The 20,872-nt window shown below is 37.1% G+C and overlaps 2 protein-coding genes across 3 annotated transcripts; one reads left to right on the top strand and one right to left on the bottom strand.

Moving 5' to 3' along the window:
• Positions 1-3,478: 3,478 nt before the first annotated feature.
• Positions 3,479-11,141, bottom strand: tmem240a (transmembrane protein 240a). Of its 2 annotated transcripts, none has more exons than XM_057320040.1 (4): positions 10,427-11,141; positions 10,038-10,228; positions 7,888-8,096; positions 3,479-4,841 (listed from the first exon to the last, which is right to left on the bottom strand). In XM_057320040.1, the coding sequence occupies exons 2-4, from the start codon at positions 10,127-10,129 to the stop codon at positions 4,687-4,689; spliced, it is 456 nt and encodes a 151-aa protein (XP_057176023.1). In that variant the 5' UTR covers positions 10,130-10,228; positions 10,427-11,141; the 3' UTR covers positions 3,479-4,686. The 2 variants fall into 2 exon arrangements, with proteins under 2 accessions (XP_057176023.1, XP_057176022.1); XM_057320039.1 differs by having other exon boundaries at positions 3,487-4,841; positions 10,038-10,144; positions 10,427-11,140.
• mlh3 (mutL homolog 3 (E. coli)) lies at positions 11,002-20,588 on the top strand. Its single transcript, XM_057320038.1, has 13 exons — positions 11,002-11,150; positions 14,682-17,134; positions 17,235-17,336; positions 17,420-17,496; positions 18,042-18,146; positions 18,478-18,562; positions 18,639-18,707; positions 18,848-18,956; positions 19,078-19,237; positions 19,334-19,357; positions 19,460-19,538; positions 19,829-19,977; positions 20,315-20,588. The coding sequence occupies exons 1-13, from the start codon at positions 11,002-11,004 to the stop codon at positions 20,396-20,398; spliced, it is 3,645 nt and encodes a 1,214-aa protein (XP_057176021.1). The 3' UTR covers positions 20,399-20,588.
• Positions 20,589-20,872: the final 284 nt, after the last annotated feature.

Below are 20,872 nucleotides of genomic sequence, written 5' to 3'. Positions count from 1 at the left end.
CGCTGCGTGCGTGCGTGCGTGGGCTCGTGTCTCGTGTTTACTGTAATGATACAACTTAATGATTCAATATTTGTTATTTTTCAGGACCGAAGAAATGAATAAATCACACGCCTTAATAAAAAATGCAGTGAATACATATTACTTTGAAATGCTACTACATGGAAATAGGTTATAAACTGTTATTCACTTAATACAGACATTAGTTTATGGTTTTGAAATTGCGGCATCTCCAGCAGCAGTGTATTTTGAGAACAAATATCTTGTATAGCCTACAATTTTGTGGTAGGCTATATAGTAAAATAGTCAGGTTGCATACGCGCTCTCCTGTCTCGTGTTTTAATTACTGAGTCAATTATAAAGCCTTAACTTTATAATTACTAAGCCTTAACTGGCGCAAAATAAAGTATATCACAGACCACATCAGGCGCATCTGTAATGTATCTGCTTGTTTTACACTCTTTGGCCACCAGATGGTATTGTGAGCAAATGAAGCCTCGAGAAATGAACCCTTTTGTGAACCATTTGGCTGAAAAGGTTCAATGCTTCATTGGGCTTCATCTCGCCGCCACCACTACTTCGGAGGCAGCGTCTGTGCACGAAGGCAGCCCAGAGAAACAGAAAGGAAATCTATCTCAAAAGACGCTCTGAGCTGCAGAAAAAGACGCCGGCGCTGGCGTTTAAAAAAGCGCTCAGGACGTTTTTTGAAAACAGGGTTTACTCCATAAGAGTATATAATGTAAAACAGACGCTAGCAGCTTAAAAAAAGAAGTCAGGTCTGAACACGGCCTAATAAAGAAGTTCCCTATACAGACAAGTTATGACAAAAACGAGTATTTTCTGGGCTATTCTAATAGGCGTATTTTACAACTGCTTCTATATTAGTAATAAATAACACCTACATTTCCCAGAGATTGCATCTGTGTTAAAGTTATATAGGTGACTTCTTGTAAAATAAAGAGCCGCAAATCTTCACATCATGCGCGCGCTCTGTTTTCAGACGTTAACAGATCAGAAGGCGTATACGTAGACCGTTTCATCGGACGCGCGCGCGCATGACCCCCAGTTAACTTCCGGTCTGTGCTTGGTTAGTGTCTAATAATATAACTATATATATTTTATTTAATGCATGTTAATATTAATTTATATTATTAATTTACTGTATAATAATTGTAATCAATAAACGATTTGATGAATATTGTTGTATGTTAATTTAATTAAATAAACAATTTGTTGAATGGGTCCTGTAGTTTTGACGCATTTAAAGAAACCGTATGGTACATTGATATCTAGCGGTTGAGCTTGGTATCGCAGTCTATGTTCAAAACATTGGAGAGACAAGTTTAGCCATCCAACCGTTCTTATCGGTTTCTTTTGCTTGTTATCAGAAATTATTTACAGGCACTCTATTGTTTGTGAAAGTGTACCGGAAGTTAACTGGGGGGGGTCTGGGGGTCATGCGCATGCGCAGTAACGTTTGTTTATGTTGTCACTTTGAAACCGTCTATAACCAACTCACCGCCAACCTCTTACAGCAGCGACTGAGAGATGTGCACACGACCGACATTTTTCAGTTCTGTTATGTAGGACTTTAATGTCTTTAGAACCTTGAATAGTTTTAAATAATATGTTACACAGCTGCCACGCCTATGAATGCCTCTGGCTTGAATCAATGCATTTGTCTTCTGTCGATTGAAAGCAATGACAGGACAATGTGGGCGGTACCTAAAATGCCTTTACACCATTAGGCTACAATGCAACAACACAACATTTTTCAAATTGATTCAGTAGTTTTGGAGGTCATACATAATATAGAAGGTCAGATTAAACATTTACATTTCATATTTACATATTGATAGAATACCACAGGCGTTTTTTTTCTGCATAATTGCATTTATATACATACATTTACATTACATTTGTATGTAATGTACATTTGTGTTCCCTAAAAAATAAAATCTACTTTGGCCTTCACATATGTCATAAACCTGTATAAGGTAATTATTGATCATTCTAAACTATCCCAATTCAATTTAATTATCTGTTATCTTTTTACTAATATATATTTTGCAATTTTAATGGCTTTGGAATAGATACATACTCTTCAGTATTTAAACATGCAAGCTTTGAACAAAACCAACTCCGTTGGTAAAGCATACAAATTTATATTTTTTAGGTTATGAGCTCAAGTCCCATTATAGGCTATTGGATGTGTGTTGTGTTGCAATCTTTTCAGTAACACTTACCTATATCATTTAAGACAGCAGAATCTTTGTAAAATCATAAAAAGCAACATATACAGACCTTATTATTAAGGCTCATTATATTCTACAATAATTTATCTTATGTAGCCTACAATAAAAAAAACCTAGTCAGATAAAAAAATGTGTGATGTTGTTCAGGTTAACTTTTATTTGTTGCAGACTTTCCCAAAGCAAAATGGATATTTACAAATGCAAAAACATGTATTTTATTAATTTGCTTGGAAGGAAAGAACATGTTTAAAAACACCTCAAGATCATTATGAAATTAACACAGTGCAAAGCGGTCCATTTTTAACCCAGCCACCTCATCATTGCTATAACAGTGAAAACTGACCTACATTGTAGTTCTGAAGATGTATTTAATATCTGTTTATTGCATTATTTTCCTTGCTTGGTCTCGATCAACGCTTACGGGTGAAGAAGCATTAAACGTTCCTTCAAGGTAACTTGGATGATGTTTATTGGCCTTGTCTCAATTCCACCTAGAGGTCTGCAGTGACGCCTGGATCAAAACAAGCAATCTTATTCAGGCCTCAAGTTGAGTGGTCTACATTTATCTGTCAAGTGAGCCCTATTTCTGCCAGAAGAGCTTTTAACAAATCCGTTTGACCTCATGAATCCATGCGGGGAGTTTTAAGGAATGCAGGATATCAAAAAGAGTTCATCCGCATTCAGGTCAAACAATTCAATTATTTGATTTAACCCCTGTAAAGGAGCAAAGGCCTATTTATCCAGATAAATAATTTTAAGTCAAAGCAAATTACTTAGTGTTGAAATATAAAGTTGACATTTCTGAAGGAAAATGCAGTTGCACTTATAAATGCAAATTCAGTTATACTTATTATTTCAAATGTGATATTTATTGTTGGTTCTTTCTTATAAATCATTTAAAGGAACAGTTCATCCAAAATAAAAGTTCTGTCTTCATTTACTCACCCTCACGTTTTTCCAAATCTGCATAAATTTCTTTGTTCTGATGAACACAGAGAAAGATATTTGGAAGAATGCTTGTAACCAAACAGATCTTGGCAACAAAGACATTTATAAAGATTTGGAACAACTCGAGGGTGAGTAAATGATGACAGAATTTTCATTTTAGGGTGAACTATCCCTTTACACCATGTCTGGAAACTACAGGACAGATGTTTTTCGTTTTTCTCTTAAATTGACTATACATTTGTTATTTACAAAAGCTGTACAGCATTGTGCATCTCGTAATCTTTCACCTTAAGTTCAAAATCAGTAAAGACTTCAAACTAGCTAGTTATTAACCATGAACATTACTAATGTTACTGTCAAAAGAAAACTATAGGAAACGTAAATGAGTAAACTTATGAGTAATTGGTTTATCCAATGCAACACATTCAGCCGCTGAGAAATGACACATTCCAAAACTAGGGGTCACTGTTGTGCTTCAATGGCACTTTTAATAAAACAGACATTTTATCTTCACAACAGCAATGTCTGGACATAAAGAGGAAGAGAAAATTGGGTCAGGGCTCTCTGTGCTGGCAGGCTGGTTATTCTTGTTTGAGTATGGAATAGTTTAAAAGCAAACCTGGATGGGCTATTGGACACAGTGTAGGGAAGACAAAGAGAGTGCAAGCAGTTCTCTTACATTTGATGGATGACGTTCAAAACAGCAAAAAGTGCCCTGACCATTCATTTCAATCTTCCTGCACTCTCCTTTATTTACAGATAAAATTATTACATTCATTTATTTCACGTAGTAACAAAGCTAATCGATCGTTTTTTAAAGTAAGCTCTTCAACCATCCAAAAAGTTCACATATCACATCTGCATTCAAAATTCCTCATGACGTATCAATACTTTTTCTCTCTTTTTTATACAGCTCATTACTCTTTTTCTAAGAACCTCCTACTTGTGTTTTCACTTCAATCCCATAAAACAATATGTGTCACTATTTACATTAGCAAGAATCTCTAACTACACCATCAACCACCATCACAAAACCATGACCTCCAACCCTCCCACCCCAAGCCATACTTATCACCCCACCCCAAGAAAACCATATCTTGATGAAAAAGCTAAAAAATAAAAAAGTAGGGGAAAGCAAGATAAAAATGAATTGACTCCCAACGTCTCACAAAACGAATTCTTGCATCTCCCCCATTCTAAAAGTGCATGCCTAATTCAGCAATGAAAAATAACATGTCTGTACAGAAAAAAAATGTTCAAAATCATTCGACCCACTTTTCTATCTCGGACGTGACGGACGTGAACACAAATCAGGACAATGGCAACGATAATCTTCTTTGTTCTTGAATTTTAGTTTCGGCAAATACTTGATTGTATTGAGTGCTTTCAGAAGGTCTAAAAGATGGTTCAGACTGGAACGATTAAAGTGGGTCTCTGAGGCAGCAGCTGGTAATGGAGCAGTTTTGGGAAAACCGCTGTAAAGGAGTCAGAGGTGACGGGGACTGGGGTGACCGTTATGATAAAGCTTCTGCTTAATGTGCACCATGTTTCCACTGGAATCCTCCAGCTGCCGAAGCTGTGCACGTCTACGGAGGTCCCGAAGGTTGCAGAACTGTGGTAACCACGACCAGGATGGGGTATCTGTGAGCGTTAAGTAGAAAAAAGCATTAGGTTATGAGCTTTGTCAGTGTAATTCAATAGGACTACTGATCCTTTTGGAGTTCCTTACATTCTTAAAGGGAAAAAATCAAATAAATTAAATACAAATTCTGTCATCATTTATTCTTCCTCAAAGCCTTTATATGTTGCTTTTTTCACTGGGACACAAAATAAGATATTTGTGTTTCAGCGGTTTTGTGTTCATACAATGAAAGTCAATGGGGGCCAATGTTGTTTGGTAACCAACTTTCTTTAAAATATCTTATTTTGTGTTTTGTAGACGAAAGAAAGTCATACAGGTTTGAAATGACATGAATAATGAAAGAAATTTTATTTTGGGTCAATTATCCTATTAAAAACCTAACTAAGATGGTTAGAAAAAGGAAGAAATGTACAACATAATATAATAAACCAGCATGTGTGCCCAGTGTGTTAATGGAAACAGTATGTGGTTCAGGACCGGGGTTGAGATATAGCCAGACCTTGCAAGAGAGATCCTCAGACGGCTCAGCGCCTCACAACTAGCCCTGTTGGAATCGTGTCAGTGTGTGTGTGAAAGAGACGCAATAGGGATGGGGTTATTTATAGCATTCTATGAGTATGCCATCTACTAGGACTATCGTGAAGGGTATACAGAGGAAGACAGTGAATAAGGGCTTTTTTAGAGCCTTATCTAAATGAAAAGAAGATGTAAGAGAAGAAGAATCCAATGAAGATCTGCATATTAAAGCGGGAGGGTTAAAGAGACAGAGTTCTGTGTAAACAAATAGAAAGCCATACAGAATTGGAATATTTATATAATTGTTTACTCTTATCTAATAACATTAATTTGCTATTTTTATTATTAATTAAACACTGACTCAGATGTACAGAACACAGCAGTTTTGGTGGCTTCTGTAAACTGAGGTATATGAGATTGAATTCTGTAATGAGAAAAACAGAGCACAAAAATCTCAACCATATACATTTATTGTGTGTCTGTGACTGCACGCTTATATGTCTCGCCAACTTGCCTCCCTTTCCAGCTGCTCTTTGTCTATTTATAGCACAGTGCAAGGGTGCAAGAGTGAGTGCGTGTGCTAGTGGGGGTGGGGGCAAGACTGCATCTCTCTCCCACCTTTCCTCTCCATCAGTCTCACCTTCACTCACTATCTTGGTGGGGCTAAATGAGGCTGACCTGCCATCAACATCATGATTTCACAGTTGTGGTACTCTGCACTAGAGAGGTATTCCCAACATTTTTCAGTAGGTAAAACCCTATGGAAATAGCATTTTCTCTTGGATCTAGATTTACAATACATTAAAGGGATAGTTCACCCAAAAATGAAAATTTTGTCATTATGTACTGACATACATTTACTCTTGTCATTTCGGAACATAAAAAACGTAACACAATATTATTATACAAACAAAAGACATTTAAACAGACATTAAAGGGATAGTTCACCCAAAAATGAATTCTGTCACTCTTGTCAATTTAAAAATGTGTTACTTTCTTTTTTCCGCAGAACAAAAAAGAAAATCTTTTGAAGAATGTTGGTAATCAAACAACGGCAGTACCCATTGACTTGCATTGGTTTTGTGTCCATACAATAGACAAAGTCAATGGGTATCGCCATTGTTTGGGTACCAGCATTGTCTAAATATATTCTTTTGTGTTCTGCGGAAAAAAGAAAGTAACACATTTTTAAATTGACAAGAGTGACAGAATTCATTTTTGGGTGAACTATCCCTTTAATGTCTGTTTAAATGTCTTTTGTTTGTATAATAATATTGTGTTACGTTTTTTATGTTCCGCGTCTATTCCTTTAACCAGCAACATGCACATAAACCACCCATCCAAGTAAAGAAGCACCTTCATCTTTTATCACAACATATGTACATTTCTACCCCGAAAGTCCACGGCAACTGTTATAAACAACTGCTGTGATGCCTGTGATTCAGTTACATTCAGTGAATGCCTGCTGTTAATTTCTACAGCCACCGTCTTCATCTTAATGCATTCATTACTGAGGGTGATAATAACAGGGCAGAAGGGGAGTGCTGACAGCTGATGAACATTTAAAAATTAAGCTGTGTAAATGTTTGGGAACAGAAAACTGAATTTTTGGTGTTTGGAAGAATGTTTATTAACAAAATCAATACAGTGGGAGACATTTAAAGATGGATCCTCAGGATTTAATCTTATTGAATCTAATACAAATCACTAATAATATACCTATAAAACACCAACTGTAAATTGTTCATTTATATTAGCGAACAACTACTAAAATTAGCTATTTTCTTAATTTTAGTAACTTTTCAGTTTAGGGCATGGCTAATGCGTCACACATTAACAGCACAAGCTGTGGTGATATTGTTAGAACATGGATGCTAACATTTAAGCTTCTTGTTTTTGACAGTAAAGAGTTTAAAATCAATTATTTTATTTTTTAGATACAGTGATTTGAAGTTACACTTTCAAAAAAGGTACTTCACGATGTAACCATTTTTGACTAAATGGTTTCACAAAGAACTTTTAACATAATGTAAAACAAAATGTTCTTTGGAAAAAGGTTCTTTAGATTATAAAAAGTAAGAAAGAAATGGTTCTTATAAGAATTTTTGAGTAAATGCGAGTTTTTGGTTAGTAAACCAAAAAATATTCTACTAAGACATCGCTAAGAACCCTTTGAAGCAAAGTTATGTTGAAATTATGTTGAAGTGTGTTAGTATAACAAAAATTATTGAGCAAAAAAAACCTAAATCTCTCTCAACCTCAAATTCATCAACACAAACAATTCATAATGCCAACAAATATAATAGCATCAGTGTAAACATTTCTGCTCATAACATTAAATAAATTGTCACTTTAGGGAGGAAAATGTGATTTGATGTCACTGTGAGGATTCAGATGAAATGTATTAATATTCAGTCATATCAGAGTTTCAATTGATAGGTTGTTCTTAAAAGCACAATCTTTGGTCCTTACATCTCTCAAAATATATGCTCTCCCTGTACTCATGGTTACAATGTTCTTCCCACTCACCATAGTAGCGACTGGCTCTCCAGGCCCTCACGGCACAGTGCAAAGCTCCATCCAGCCACAACAACAGCCAGCTGATACAGAACCCCAGCAACAACCCCAGCATGAGGTCCATCTCTTGTTTGGTCACACTGTCACTCACAAAGTAATTCTCAGAAGAGTCCACCAGCGAATGGTCTCCGTCATATGGAATTACGTAGTGAACATGATGCCTGTAACAGAGAGGAGAAAGGATTTTCAGAATAGAGAAAATACTAATATTAAATATTAAATAATGTTAATGTAAGAAAGGAGAACAACAGATGGGGAAATACACAAGTACAACACATTATGTCATTTACACAAACCATAAAGGCAGTCATATAAAAGTGCTTTAATAACTAAAGGACATCTGTACTGGTACTGACTGCATGGGTCTGAAACCAAAGTTACGTTTGTTTTCATTTGTTTTCTTGGAATAAATGTATTAAACATATGGCTTGCCACTGTTACAAATAATGCTATTTTTAAAGTCGTTGCTTTGTAATTTTACAGTTTCATGTTAAATATGGAATAATTCGGCATCATTATCTCTGGCTTAGATAGGAAAGGACTTTAAATATATACTTGGTTTTACAACGTAAAAATGAATTCAAAATTGCCAGTGTTAAAAAGGGTCAAATTAACTCTCACAGTGTTTATATAATCCACACATTTGAGAGTGTGGATTTTATATACACCATGAGTGTTAATTTGACCTTTTTTAACACTGGCGATTTTACTGTGTGTAAAAACTGTTCTAAGCTAAATAAATATATGCAATTTTATAGTTATTTAGCCCTGCTGACATGCAAAGAAACGTAGATGCAATCCTACGATATATCCCCAAGAGTCAGATAATTGACTAATTATAAACATCAAAGAACAGAAACTAGTGAAAAGCATTTGCTATTTAAAATGCAGGACAAGAAAAATGAAATTTCTAGTCTAAACATTAGAAAACAAAAGTAAGGTATATTTACATCTTGCAGAGAAAAGTAAAAAAGTTTGTTGGATAAAATATATTGTTTAACACATCTTACGGAAACAAAGACATCAAAGGAAGTACATAATTTAGAACTTAAATTAACAAGGACAATGATTAACAATGTTTATATCATATACAAGTTTCATGTAAAAATGTCACATGAGACTTTTCATGGTCCATTTCTGCAAATACCAGGACACTGATTTTCACTAACCACTATTCAATGACCCATTTAAAATGATCTTGATCCTGATGTTTGACACAGAATACTATTTCTACCTGATCTAACATTCAATTTGCCTAGTCTGGTCCCGTTATTTTATACTTTTAAGTTTAAACTACTTAATTTAGATGTTACTTCATGAAGCACATTTTAAGTTACCATGCATCAACATTTAACAATATTGCTAAAAAATTCATCTCTTACATCTGTGAACAGCTTTAATTTAGCATCCCATTTACAAGAACAACTTCAACTGATGTAGCAGTCTTATGCATAAACAAAAACAACGGCATAAGTGATAATTTGGTCATTTTTAATAATAGACAACTAAAAAATGAAACCTGTGATGTATATTCTTGAAGGCCTATCTAAGATATACTGTACATATGCTATCTACAAGTGAACAAATAAAGGGCCAGCTAATCTTTATGTACTTAACAGCCTCTTTTTACTACACTAAACACAAAATCACAAAGCTGCATTTGCCATGTTTTCACTCAACGCAGAACCTCTGTACATTTTCCTTTTTTAAATGTTCTATAATTGTATCAACACTAAGATGCAAAAGAACAACATCTCTGTCTGTGGCTGAAGAAAAAGCACACCTTGATACGCAGAAAGAAAAAATACGAGCAGGAAAATCAAGGATAATTTTCATACAGGCAACACCGACGCAAACCAACATCGGTGTGATAACCTTTCGAATTACGCCCAAATAATGACACAACCCCCACGAATAAGTAAAGGCCATATAACATGACGATCTCCGAATAAATAAATGAGATGAAACTGAACAGACAGCCAAAAATGGTTCAGGCCTAAAACCTTTTAGCATGAGGTGGTGAACATGTCAATGCGCGAAACGGCACCGTTTTTCCCTCCCGTAATAAGATTGGCTATTAATTATTAACCTTTGTTTTTTACCTTCCACAGTTGCAATGACAGACGCGGTCCTCCCCTCGTAAATGTGGTAAGATGTAGTTGTGAAAGCGGTCCAGGAGTGCGTTCATGTCCATTAAACACGCTATCGCCTGCAAAGAACCATTCGAGTCAACCGGGACATGACAAGCAGTATTGGAACACAGCAACCGCTACATGACCTGGTACTGTGACCACTGCAGGGGGAAATACACATTGATACATTTCCACATCAGCCAGTAGCCTAATAGAAACAAGTACGGTAATGCTGCTGAGATTTTTAAGTGGACTTCACTCCAGTTCTGTATCTAAAACCCCCGATTTCACTTACAAAAATGGCAGAAATACACATTTGAAACCCAAATGAAGGTGTGCATACGGTCTAATGATCTTACCATTACAACTGAAGCACCGAGGATCATAAAAATCATGGTGGTTGTGATCATATGCATCAAAACTTCCGAACTCGCCTTTCCTCTTTCCCCAGTCTTTTCAACAAATCCGCTTAAACTAAAAACATGCCGTCCCGGGAGAAGACGCTCATGGATGCGCCCTCGCCACTACACCTGCCTCTCAGTCCGAAACTCGGCAGATTGGAAAATGTTCTTAAGGTGCATATGGCTCGAGTGAGTCCAAATGTATGCCTACAAACGCATGCAACACAGCCTTCAACCACATCCAGTGATTCGTTCCCCCAATGCTGCAGTTGAATCCGCCTCAGCCGTGTGCTTCGGTATCGTCGTGGGAGGGTGCTGAGAGTGTCCTAGTCTGATTACTGATGCTATGGTCTCTCTCCTTCTTTGCGCTCCGTTGAAATGTGTGGCGAAAATGATCAAGGCAAGGGACAGCTATAGTTATCTGATATATCTGTCTTGTGGTTGCCGTCTTCCCGTTTCGTTCACGTGTGATTCATTTCGTCGTCAAGGATTATTTGTAGAAATTTACATATCTCCCGCGATCCGAGCTCTGTATGATTTTTGTTCGTACGGTAGGTTTTTCTGAGCCACCAGAAGACCAGACCCTTCCTTCTTTAAATCCATTTGGCTTTATGCAGCATCTGCCATCACAGCTTTATACCTTTCGATGTCGTCCACGGCAGGAGCGTTCCTGTGGTCGTGCGTGAGTATGAGCGAAAGAGAAGGAGAGAGATAGAGAGAGAGAGAGAGAGAGAGGGGGGGGGGGGGGTTGGGAGTGGTAGAAGAGTCTGACTTATTCACTTTTCCCGGCTGATCTTTTTCAATAAATGAAATGCATTATATAGGACAGGCACCCCCTAAAGCACCAGTTTTTCGCGATCCACCCTCACGCCCACTCGCGCGCTCTGCAGTTCATATTGCGCCATTTCGTTTAGACCGTACGATTTTTCAGCATCTCTATCCCACTTCGGGTTCCCTGATGCTGTGCTTTAACTAACACGTGCATAAGACCTTAACAGAAGATACAAAGCACCGGCTTAATTGGCAGGGATTCAAGCTTGAAATCCATATTGTTCTCCCAGTCTGTTACCGACACTGGCACAAGAACTCAGTTTGATGCACTTCAGTTTCTTTCCAGCGCGTGGAGCAGACAGCGCTTTGGCCAATTTTTCATGTATAAAACGTAACCAAATTCCTCTGTTCTACAGCATGCTTAGGAAACTCGATATATTTTGAAGATGTTTTAATTCAATCCTATTACTATTATGCAATAACACATTAAAGGTCATATTCCGACGACCCATCTTTATCTGTGAAGGTCACCGGGAACATGTCATGATGCCCTCCACATTAAACAGCAACGCATTTCAGCACCCTGGAGAGCAGCCACAGTAAAGATTTACTGCTGACCACCATTAAACTCTCTCACTCCCCCTCTCGCCCAATCTTAAAAAAACCTGACACAAGTACTGAAATGAATAAGGAAATTAGCTTCCCTGAAAATCTAAGAATGCTCCAATTTATCATGTTTAATAATGTTTTATGTTGCTTTGGGTTTTTGTCTTTCCTTTAGTAAATATAATAAAATAAACTTGATCTAAGAGTATGATTTATGAGATTTTACAAGATTTATTGGCCATGTGCAATAAGGGCATTGTCATAGCTTTTTTCCCACAATCTCTGTTAAATTTAAAATAATTTAACAGTAAAACTTTACTCACCAAAGTGTGACTGTACTGTTTCATGTTAAATGAATGCTGAATATTAAAAAGTATAACCTAATTAAGAATATAGTATTTGTACCAGATTTATTAGACTAGTATAAATAAATAGGTAAAAGAGTACCTGCTTTTAAGTTGTTTGACAGCGCTGCACTTTTATGTCGCTTCAAATATACTCAGGAAGATAGTTTGTTTACATATTACCAATCAAGTACAATTATATGTATTTTTACCTTCTAAAATGTGACTTAGTGGTGAAACATTCAAAAATGACTGTACATACAACCATAATTTATAAACAGATTTCAATATGAATGTTTTACACAAAATTCATATGCCCAATTTATGTGTCTCTCTAAATATACTAAGTGATTTCTTAATTGGTTGTATTTTTAATTTTGTGATCGTTGATATTGTCCTGAAATTTCATCCTACCCGTCAGATTATCCTACCAGGCATGCGCACATCAATGTTACGTCATTTTTTTGCGCTATAAAATCATCCTACCTGTTTATTTTATACTGGCTACGGGAATCTGATTTTCGTTGTTAAATCATTCTACATATTTATTTAATACTGGTAGTACAGTTTGATAGGGTATTGCACTGTAAATTAATCCTACATGTTTCTTTTGCGTTGGTAGGATAATCTGACAGGGTATTTACACTGTAAATTTATTTCATGTCTTTATTTTAAATTGGTAGGACTATCTGACAGGGTATTTTGCATTATAAAATCATACCTGGTTATTTTGTCGATGTGGTTTAGATTATACTAAATTTTGCCCTGCGGTAGGAAAATCTGACAGGGTAGGACAATTCGACAGAACAGAATACGTACAATTTTTGCATAGCCTAATAATAGCCATAAAGTGCCACGACTCACATTAGTTTATTTTTTTATCTAAAATGTTTTTTTGTTTGTTTATCGAAAAACTATATAACGTTACTCAAAAAGACTGAATTTGGAAGTATTTGTTGGGAAAAGACTTCACCTAAAGTAAATACTTAACGTTACCCGTTCTCACTCCCGACTCGTCACATATTTACGCTCGGTCAGCGCCCCTCGGCGTCACTTTTGAAAGCGCAGGGTACCCCTTTGGCGTCGTTTTTCGACGAACATGGAACTGCGTTGCTGTTTTCTAAATGCTCCAGACCGAGATGCGTGCAATTCTTAGCATTTCATAATTATTTATGGTTTTAATATTTTGTAGCACCTAACCCCAACCTCACCCTAAACCTAACCCTAACCACTTCTCAGCCATATAAAACACAACACGCGAATAAAAGTACAGTCACAGGTATTTATTGCACAAACTGACCAAAAGCATTACAAAATATAACAAACAACTCGTTTCGAAGACCTTTTTGCACCAAAGCCGTACGATAACTTTACATGAAGATGCCGTGCGTGTCCGTGAATACATGAAGTCGCTCCCATTCAAAAGATAAACCGGAACAGCTAGATGCAGTCGGTCGCGGGAGCCAATACCGTTTCACGTTCAAAGCCAACGAAATGACGCGATCGGTCACGAGACACGGGAGAGCCAATGGCATCGAAGCTGACGTAACTTCCTCTGGCGGCAAATTTTGAACGTCGTTCTTCACTGGATTTGAGATTTACGGCGGACGGTGATCGCTTTCGCATCTGTTCCTCATACAAATCGATCGTTTCGCGTTGGTACCCTTGGAATATCTGTATTTTTGAACGACATTGTGACTGCTTGTATTATGTGTTTTATATTACGATAAATAAACTGTTACATTACTTGCTCAAACTGTGAAACTGTCTGAATAGCGTCATGTAAACGCAATTATCCTGGCCATTAAACTTAAATTAAACCCCGAAACATCATCATTGCAAATTATATCTAATATACATTTTCATAATAACGGTAAAATTCGCGTGCCCTTCACGTCGAAAAACGACGCCAAAGGGGTACCCTGCGCGTTCAAAAGTGACGCCGAAGGGCGCTGACCGAGCGTAAATACGTGACGAGTCGGGAGTGAGAACGTGTTGACTTGTGGAGTCTTTTGTTTACGAGCATCTTTCTTTACATTTAAGTCGTTTGCTTCACACTGCTCATTGGTCGACGTCATTTCCGCTAAAGCTCTGTTGCTGCGGGAACTGAACTGTTTTTTAAACGAATAATAGAAAAACGTGCTGTACAAATGTTATTTATATTACATATTAGTAGAGTTTACTGAAACACCCATTTGTATTGCAAGGTAAACGACGTAACGTTGCTGATATTTAAATTATTTCCATATTTGTGTCCATTTACAGATGGTTGCTTAAAAATTGTAAACAGGTTATTTTTTATCTGTACGTTAACTTACACAAAGCTGACATCTGACAAAACTCACCAAAAAAATAGGCTATAAATGCATTTTATGTCATTTATGTGTAAAATTAATGACACCATTTAATTAAAATGTAATAATTAACGTGTTCATTCATGTTTAGGGGTATTTTATCGCCATGCACCTAATTATTTTAATGTTTCTTTCCAGAATGATCAGGAGTTTACCCACAGATGTTCGAGCACAACTGCGCTCCGGCGTAACAATCTTCTCATTGCAGCAGTGTGTGGAAGAGCTCATATTGAACAGCATTGACTCTGGAGCAACATGCGTTGCTATCAAAATGGACATAGGGGCCTGCAGGGTGCAGGTGATCGACAACGGCTCAGGAATGTGTCGGGAGGATATGGAGAAAGTGGGAATCAGATACAACTCGAGCAAATGCAGTACACTGGAAGATCTGGATAACCTCCGCTTTTATGGGTTCAGGGGAGAGGCTCTTTCTAGTATTATCTCTCTTTCTGAGACGGTTGACATAAACTCTAGAACTAAACAAACTGTGAAAACCTACGTTAAAACGTTTAATGAAGGAAAAGAATCAGATGTTGTTGAAGCGCAGGCTGTCCGTCCATCCTCAGGGACAACCGTATCAGTCTACAACCTCTTCTACAACATGCCAGTCAGAAGAAAAAGACTAGATGCTGTTTTGGAAACTGAACGTATCCGTCAGAGATTGGAGGCCATAGCCTTAATGCATCCATCAGTGTCATTCACATTCAAAAATGAAAACTCCTCCCACATGGTAGTACAGCTTTCCAAAACACGTAATACTTATTACAGGTTTGTTCAGATTCATGGCTTGAGTCGAGCTCAGAAGCTTGGAGAGGTCAGTTACGTACATGAGCAGTTTGAACTGACTGGTCACGTTGGTCGTGAAGGTCACTACAACAACAGTTTGCAATTCTTATTTGTAAACGGGAGGCTTCTTTTGAAGACACGCATTCATAAACTACTCAACCGCCTCCTGAAGAGAGTAAGCAGCGGAGCCAAACAAAACAACAGCCTGACTTCACCGCCCTCAACAGCAAGCCCTAAACAAAGGAGCACTGCTGATCTATATGGAGTCTATGTGTTAAACGTCAAATGTAACTACGCTGAATATGACATATGCCTGGAACCAGCCAAGTCCCTTATTGAGTTTAAAGACTGGGATAATGTTCTTACCTGTGTTGAGGAAGGGGTTAAATCATTCATTATTAAGGAAAACTTGGAAACAGAGGTGATGGACGACGCTGATGGTCCAACAAGTAGTCCAGTGAGGAGGGTGAAAACCCCTGCGGAAGTACGAAACCTCAACGTTGAAGAAACGCTTGAAGGATTTGAAGCACTGACTGAGAACAAGGATAATGCAGACGGTATGGAAGTCTCTGGTGGCGTTCAAATTGTGGTTTCAAGAAACACAGAAAGTTACTCAAGTGAAGAATCAGAGACAGAGAAGGCGGTTCAGAATGTCACTCTGCCTGCACGGACCATACCCATTGTCTCAGAAATGAATAACAATCGCAAAAAAGATGACATATATGACAAACATGATGCGAATGTAATCTGTGCAAAAAATTACTCAACAGATATTAACAACAACAAACTGACAGAAAGCAAAAGTTGCAAGATTTCAATACTGAATGAAAAATCCTCGGGAGATAGTTTGAAACACTTCAGTGCTCCTAACAAACTTTTTCCACCAAAGAGAAAATTGCTATTAAATGACAGTGAAAGAGGTGAGCCGGATTCGCACAATTTTTATGGTCCCAGCACAAAGATGGTCAAAACTGCGGCGCCGCGTAAATTAACTCTGTCTTTTGAAGCCGGATCTCTTGACAAGTTCAGAAAGTTGTTTGGGAAGGATGCAGAGAAAAAAACACCAACTATGGACGAAAGCGGTGGCTTGCATCCAGACTCTTCACAAAAAGCAAATGACTTCTCTGAAGGTTCTTCTGTAGATGTAGATGGTCTGATTAGAACTGATTGTGAAAATGATGAGAACAACATAGACAGTACAGGGGACATTGCAGGTTCTGTGTCTGCACATTCTAAATGTTCTGCTAAATCTTCACCGTGGAACAGGGGAGACAAAATATCATTGGCTGCCAAATGTTCACATTTGAAACAGAGCAAAGTAGCCTTCAAAATACCGCAGCGTCAACAATTACACCCAAAAACACTTGATTCTCCTGGAGATGTTTTGTTTGAATCTTCTGGAACGGTTGATTCAGCTGTCAATAATTCTCCTAAAGATATTCCATTCATTGTTCTTACTGAACAAAGCTCCAAAATACCTCATGCTGTAGAGGACTCACACCTCTACACCTCAAGTATGACTACCTCTGGAGGAGGTGTGAACTTTGGTGAGGAAGCTGGCATTACCTCTCAGTGTGATCCACTGTCCCACAATGTAAGAGATGAAGGCCAGACTATAAATGAAAGTGATGAAGTAATCCCAGTTTCCAGCAACTGGCTGGCCCATTATGACAATTCGTTAGGTAAGCTGGTTTACATCAACCAAGTCACAGGACTCAGCAAATACAACTCTCCTCTGGTGGACACTCAAGTGCCATGTACCACAGATGTTACTAACATGGTGGTCAGTGTTATTTCAAAAACAGGTAGGAAGAATTCAGTGAGCACTGTTTGGATAACTAATGTAAAATTTAGACTATTTTAAACCGTATGTTTTGAACATAATCTATGATTTTCTGCTCATAGGATTTGAATACAGGTGTTACCCATTTCAAACAAATATTGTACTTCCCTTTCTGCCCAAGCCTAGAGCAGAGAGACCTTTTTGCTTACTGATAGACAGCAAAGGTACAGCTCTAGACTGAAATCAAGATGGGGGCAAAGCTTTGCTGTGCACTTTTACTAATCGACTTTCTTTTTTCCTTTTTAAGAGGATGTCCAAGGTCCAAATTCACTTTCAACTCTGTTTTCAGAATGGACAAACCCAGTGTTCATACGACCCCCAGAGGTTACATTAGCTTTTCTTTTACTGTTCTTCAAACATTTAGGGGAGGTTTCCAGGACAGGGTTGAAACCTAGTCCCAGACTAACTTAAATGTTACATAACTTACACTGACATTTCTTAAAATATATTAGTGCAATTGTTTTGTCTCAACATTCACACCACTAATGTTTTTTGTAAAGTGTATATTTAAAAACGACTTAAATATCCTAATTTAACTAAGGCCTAGTCCTGTCTTAAACTAATCCCTGTCCGGGAAACCGCCCCTTAGGGTCACTTGACTAAAACGTTTCTCATGATCTTAAAACATATTAATCAGAACATGTTTAAATGTTTAAAATGGTTTTTCGCAGCCCAAAATTTCACTGTCAACATAATTTCCCATCAGAAAACTACAATTTTATTAAAAAAATATTTTGAAATGCATGATTTGCACTAAAAAAAACAACAACTAATGAGTGATGCTAAACATTTTGAACGGTAGTCATATCTTAAATTTCTTCAGTTTCATTTTAAAGAACATATCTTAACTATTTTTGAATTCTGAAAAGGTTGCTTTGGATGTAACCAGTGGTCAAGCAGAGGGCCTTGCTGTGAAAATCCACAACATTCTTTTCTCCTACCGGTTTACCAAGAATATGATCCATACAATGAGAGCAAGTATTACCTCTATATTCTTTTTGTGCATTGTGGATTTGATAATTCTAGACTCTTATGATAACAATGTCACAAAACTCCCTGGCCTGTTTTACAGACAGGGAATACGCCTAGTCCTAGACTAAAATGCATGCTTGAGCTGTCTTAACTGAAAACAACTTGAATTTACATATGTATGTATTATATATCAGTGCCATTATTTTGCACACTATTAATGTTTTTTTCCTTTGGCACCTTTATAATGTCCTTATTTAAGGCTTAATCCAAGCCCTGTCTGCGACACCAGGCCCTTATTCTCTGCGGAAATTCATCTCTTTGTTTTTACCTCAGGTCATCAATCAAGTGGACAAGAAGTTTCTTGCTTGTTTGATAAATGCAACAGATCAAGAGACGTCCAAAAGCAGTAAAAATGAAGGTAACATGTTAACCTTGGCTCATTACATTACATTGTGTGACATTGTTCTAAGCATGTTCCTTTCTTTTCACTGCAGGAAATCTTCTTGTGTTGGTTGATCAACATGCTGCTCATGAAAGAGTTCGACTGGAGGGGTTGGTCGCAGGTCAGTGAAGTTACGGTACTTTTGTCCATTAATGATTTAGTAGGACATGTAAAGACTATACATGTGAAAGAATGAATAAACTCCATAAAAGAGTGTTACTAGGCTAAAATGCAAAAAAACCTTCTTCTTGTTTGATCTAGACTCCTATGAGGATGATCCAGACACACCTGGAAAAAAGAGGCTATGTTCCTCAAGTGTAACTCCACCCTTGGAGATCAGTGTGACGGAAGAGGAAATGAGACTTCTGAGGTCAGCACAGCTGCTGTCTCGAATCAACATTCTTGACTTCACCACCATCGTCATCATCATCTCTTTAACACGGAGTTCTGCACTAAATAAATGGTTCTATAAATATCTCTTGTTCTTGAAGGTCTTGTCAAGCCTTTCTAAGTGATCTTGCTTTAGATGTGAGCTTCCAGAAGAGTGAGTCACTGAATGTGTTTTTGGAGAGACTTCCCACATGTTTCATAGAGAAAGAGAGCACAGAGCTCCGCCGAGGAAGGCGGTCTGTTATTAAAACCATTGCAGAGGTTAGGATCACTTCCTGTTTGATGTTCAGGAATGATTTAATGTAGTTTAGAAACATAACTTTTACCTTTTGTTAAACTTTATATGTAATTTTGCAGGAGTACCTGAGGGAACAAATTGACGTGAGTCAGGGCAGTTACTGTTAACCAATGTTCTTGTTATTGCTTTATTGAAGATAGGTGATTTGTTTCTGATGGGTCTTGTTCTTTTGATTCACGTTACAGCTTCTACGCTTAACAGGAAGAGTGAGAGGAATGCTACCTTTAACAGTTCATAATGTACTTGCACAACAAGCTTGTCATGGTTAGTGTATCATTCCACCATAGTGTTTTTAAATATTATTTTGGGGGGAACCTTTTGTCTTTATTTAACAGAGAAGTTAAGTGTATGGGGTAAATGAGGGGGCGTGGGATCAGGACATTTTTCGTGTGGAGATTTATAAACTGTTACAGTATATAGTAGTATAGGGGGGAAAATACAAATGTTTATTTTTACACAAAAAACAGCACAATGTATCTAAACATTTGTGTACATTTTGATGGTAATGTGTGATTTAGCTATCATATCATTTTCACAATATTCTAAATTAACAGGAGCAATTAAGTTCAATCACATTTTGAGTAAAGAGGAGTGCTGTAGTCTGGTGAGCTCGCTGTCCTCTTGTCAGCTTCCCTTCCAGTGTGCCCATGGAAGACCTTCCATCATCCCAATCGCAGATCTTCACCACATAGAAGGTCAAGAGGTACATTTAACTAAAGGGATAGTTCATCCAAAAATGAAATTCTGTCATAATTTATTTACCTTCATGTCATTACCCCGTATATATATATATATATATATATATATATATATATATATCCCTTTAACACAAAACTGTGCTATTTGTATCAAGACTTTTTGGTCTGTTGTAAAAAGGTTTGAATAACACTACTATACTAATTAGACATAATCATAAGTGGTAGCCCTATGCAATATCCAGATAATGTCACCCTAGAAGATATTTTATTAAAGACTATATTGTACCATATATTAAACCCTTAACATTGTATGTTTATTGTTTACTTTTGATTTGCCCACAGCATCTTCCCAAGCCAAATCTGAGGAAACTGAGAAGAATGTACAAGGCATGGCAGCTCTATGGAAAAGATAAATCTCTTTCATAAAATTGAATATGGATGGATGCACAAAAACTTCCAGCACATTAAATTTTGTATTCAATCTACAACTCTTATGACATTTACATAAAATATCTAAAAATATCAATATAAATACTGCAGCTTTTATTTGATTTATTTATTTTGCTAATAACAAATACACAAAAACATATTTATAGTAAATTATTGTCAAACTTTTATCAATAAAAATACAAAAATAAGATAAGTTGATATTGCCATTTGATGTCATTGCCATACACAATGTATTGTCATAAAATATATGAACAAAATTTGAACAAATACGGCAGCTTTTATTTTGTTGCACTAGTATGCATATACTGTACGTGTGACGTTTAAAAATCGAGCCAATAAAAAAAGATTTGCTCAAACCAAGACCATAGATATCAAAACTAGATGCCGCATTCAAGCTCTCTAAGCACGTAGACGCGTCCGCCATCTTGGAATGGTCCATTGACGTCACTC

The sequence above is a fragment of the Triplophysa rosa genome, linkage group LG21 (assembly GCF_024868665.1).
Source record: "Triplophysa rosa linkage group LG21, Trosa_1v2, whole genome shotgun sequence".
Classification (NCBI taxonomy): domain Eukaryota; kingdom Metazoa; phylum Chordata; class Actinopteri; order Cypriniformes; family Nemacheilidae; genus Triplophysa; species Triplophysa rosa.
This window is presented reverse-complemented; position numbering and strand designations above follow the sequence as displayed.

Bases quoted from the DNA above. Each gene is read 5' to 3' on its own strand.
- tmem240a (XM_057320039.1), bottom strand. From the start codon at position 10,483: ATGCATATGATCACAACCACCATGATTTTTATGATCCTCGGTGCTTCA. The intron at 10,145-10,426 runs GTAAGATCATTA...GGTTCTTTGCAG, and splicing joins TCGGTGCTTCAGTTGTAATG to GCGATAGCGTGTTTAATGGA. The intron at 4,842-7,887 runs GTGAGTGGGAAG...TAACGCTCACAG, and splicing joins GAGAGCCAGTCGCTACTATG to ATACCCCATCCTGGTCGTGG.
- mlh3 (XM_057320038.1), top strand. From the start codon at position 11,002: ATGATTTTTGTTCGTACGGTAGGTTTTTCTGAGCCACCAGAAGACCAG. The intron at 18,708-18,847 runs GTCAGTGAAGTT...TGTTTGATCTAG, and splicing joins ACTGGAGGGGTTGGTCGCAG to ACTCCTATGAGGATGATCCA. The intron at 19,358-19,459 runs GTGAGTCAGGGC...TTCACGTTACAG, and splicing joins ACCTGAGGGAACAAATTGAC to CTTCTACGCTTAACAGGAAG.